A 2,956-nucleotide genomic window follows, 5' to 3' on the forward strand; every position below is an offset into this window, starting at 1 on the left:
TTACGCGTTGTGTCAATGCGTTTATGGCACCGATGCCTTGCCATAGGCGCATAACGCATGTAAATAGTTGCGCTGTATATTAAAATTTGAACTCACGAATAGCCAGTACAACGAAACCTGGAGTGTTAGCAAGTCAATAAGGTCTGTCCAATTTTTAATTGATGTTAACTGTTGGGTATTTTTTTCTCTGGAATGTGTGTGATATACGCAGGCGCCCGCGCAATGGCACAACTCGATACACCTGTGTCAGTGGTCCACTCAGTGTTAATTGCCAAAGAAGTCTAATTAATGTCGCTAGAAAAGCACCTGGACGGTAGTATTTGGTAGGTAACTGTTGGTTTTGAAGATGGTGTCGTTGTGGAAATGTGTTGTTCTTGCGCTTTGTTGTGTACCGTTTGCTGCATCGCAGGAAGGTAATGTGGGCTACTCGGGGGGTTAGTGTGTTTTGTGCCGTATGTTTTGGTAGTACTGACTGTACCGGTGCATGATGTTGGTGTGTTAACAGGCTCGTTTAACAGATATCCAGACAGTGATGTCCTCTTGTGCAACACTCAGTAGTGTGTACTTGGTTATTTTAAAGGCAATTCGTAGTTACAAAATTAATTCTTGAATTCCGTAACACCTAAAATAAAGGAGTTGCGTGTTCCGCTTTATACTGAACCCGTTTCCCCTGTAGCTGTGAGTACAGCCTGCGGCGTGGACTCGGTGGCTGTGAGGGTGTTGTTGGATTATTTTCGACCGGCGTTGCCTCTGGACCCGAGTGGCCTCCTGCTGGGAACCTGCCCTCCATCCAGCAGCAGCGCCGGTAATAACATGGTGGTGTTTCAGTACGGCCTGCTGGACTGCCGCTTTACGCGCATGGTAAGTGGCTTCTAACAGCTTGTGTGTTGGGGTCACGTAAGCGTTCGAGCTCAAATTGCACTGCACCGTATTGACTTGTACATGCTTGTATAACTATACCCATTGTACTAAGATTAATTTTACTGCCACTTTTTGTGCAGTATTGGTAGTTGTAATAGCTTTTTAAAAATGTTTGTGCTAAATGTCTAAGCAATACAAACGTTGTATTGACAGCTGTATGGGAAATCCATTTGCACTTTTTTAGACAAGCTAAATACATTGTTTTTGCTTTATGCTGTTGACATGCAGTGTGCTGTAATCAGTCTTGTAAAGGCTAACTGATGGAGCTGTGCCTTACCCTTGACTTGCATATCAAGTGTTTTTTAAATCTGTTTTCAGCACTGACATTTATCCATGCCTTGCCCAGGTTACTGCCAACGTTACTAGTTACATGAATGTGCTGACCTACAAGCCCACCCAGGGTGGCTTCTACCAGACTCCCTTCAATCAGGCTATTGTGTGCACCTATACCAGGTGAGTGTTTGGACTTGGCTTAAACATGCTGTAACTCCTGTTAATGTGTTTAAGTATTGATTCATGCATCCTATGTATGACACTTGTATCTGACTAGATTCTTTGAAGCTATTTACAAAAATCTATGAACTTACTCCTTGGTCACTTATGATTGTGGAGTTACTGCCTTTTAATGGAACAGTTATTTAAAACCTAGTCTGTCATTGAATACAGTAATCTGTGCAATTGTTTCCCAAATTCAGTGTTCTGCTGAATGCAAACTGTTTTGCTGCTCTAAACAAAACTTTCTACTTGTGTCTTCTATAGACCTGCTGGCTGGACTCCTCCAGTATATAACCCTGCACTCGGGGATGCCTCTGGATTTGGGAAGCTGGAGTTTACCATGGGGATTATGAATGGTGAGTTTGCTGTCCTGCAGTGTACATTTGATCTATTGATTTAGAGAGGTATCCAGTGTAACACTAACCTGGCAGGGGGGCAGTCTGTGGTGCTCCTTGGGTCGCTTCCTCCAGTCAAGTAGAAAATGTTTCCCTCTGGTGCTGGTCCATGCTGCTCTGTCCTGGCTAGTGTGAGGAGTTGGGTGGGTTGCTGTTCTCATGTGCCCCTCCTTCATGTCCAGATGACTTCTCAGCCCCACGCACCTCCAGTCTATTCTTCCTGGGGTCCCCCATCAACATTGCAGCTGCAGTGAAGCAGCAATTCCACATGCCACTGATGGTCTACATGGAAGAGTGTGTCGCAGCAAGCACTCCAGAGCTGAGCCCTTCAAGCCAGACCTACCCGCTCATCACCAACCATGGGTAGCTATTCACTGCAAGCTGTAGTAGACATGATTTAAATCTGTTTAGCTCTTGGAAACACAATAGTTGTGCTTGGATTTAGAAAGTGGGTGTTGATTTGTCGGCTTTGAACATGGCAAAAGCTCAGTTGAACTAAAAACTGTGCTGGGAAGGCTTGGATTGATTTCTTTATTTTTTTAATGGACTGGTTATGTAGTTTATAATTGGTTCACAGACCTTAATATTTAGGTAGGATAAATGCCATGATTAGTGTTAATCCAGGTCTGTGAAACCAGACAAGTTATCAGTTCAAACTTTCCACTTGTAAACATGACTGGGGTTGGAACACGGGAAGTCCTGGCAGTGCCTCCCCCTGCTTAGTGTTTCTCCCTGCAGATGCTTTATAGACGGCCAGGCTGGTAACTCTACGTTTCTGCCCCGAATCCAGACCTCCGAGATCCGTCTGGTTGTCCAGGCCTTCAAGTTTACACAATGGAATACAGATGTGAGTATCTGATGGGCTAATCCTCATTTGTATTGGAGGCTCGGGACAGCTAGTTACCAAGGGTCAATACTTTTTCTTGGTGCGTATCTGATGCTATGCTTGTATGTAATGCTCTTTGTAAATAGTTTCACTGATAAGGTGGTGGTAGTTCTAGGGCCACTTGTCTCTAATTTATGTTTCTTTCCTAGGTCTACATCCATTGCCGGTTACTGGCCTGGGACCCTGCCCAGCTCAATGACACCACCAAGAAAGCCTGTTTCATTCAAACCGGGGTGGGGGGCGGCGGTGGGGGAGGGGG

General features: G+C 44.9%; 1 protein-coding gene across 1 annotated transcript in view; it reads left to right on the forward strand.

Annotated features, from left to right (window-relative positions):
* The first annotated feature begins 288 nt into the window (after positions 1-288).
* LOC121300237 (zona pellucida sperm-binding protein 3-like) overlaps positions 289-2,956 on the forward strand; it is a 13,072-nt gene continuing 10,404 nt past the window's right edge. The window contains exons 1-7 of the mRNA XM_041228735.1: positions 289-313; positions 717-861; positions 1,240-1,374; positions 1,681-1,772; positions 1,994-2,174; positions 2,550-2,658; positions 2,847-2,943. Of these exons, the coding sequence (XP_041084669.1) occupies positions 289-313; positions 717-861; positions 1,240-1,374; positions 1,681-1,772; positions 1,994-2,174; positions 2,550-2,658; positions 2,847-2,943 (784 nt within the window). The remainder of the gene's footprint in view (positions 314-716; positions 862-1,239; positions 1,375-1,680; positions 1,773-1,993; positions 2,175-2,549; positions 2,659-2,846; positions 2,944-2,956) is intronic.

This window comes from Polyodon spathula, chromosome 25, assembly GCF_017654505.1.
Source record: "Polyodon spathula isolate WHYD16114869_AA chromosome 25, ASM1765450v1, whole genome shotgun sequence".
NCBI lineage: Eukaryota > Metazoa > Chordata > Actinopteri > Acipenseriformes > Polyodontidae > Polyodon > Polyodon spathula.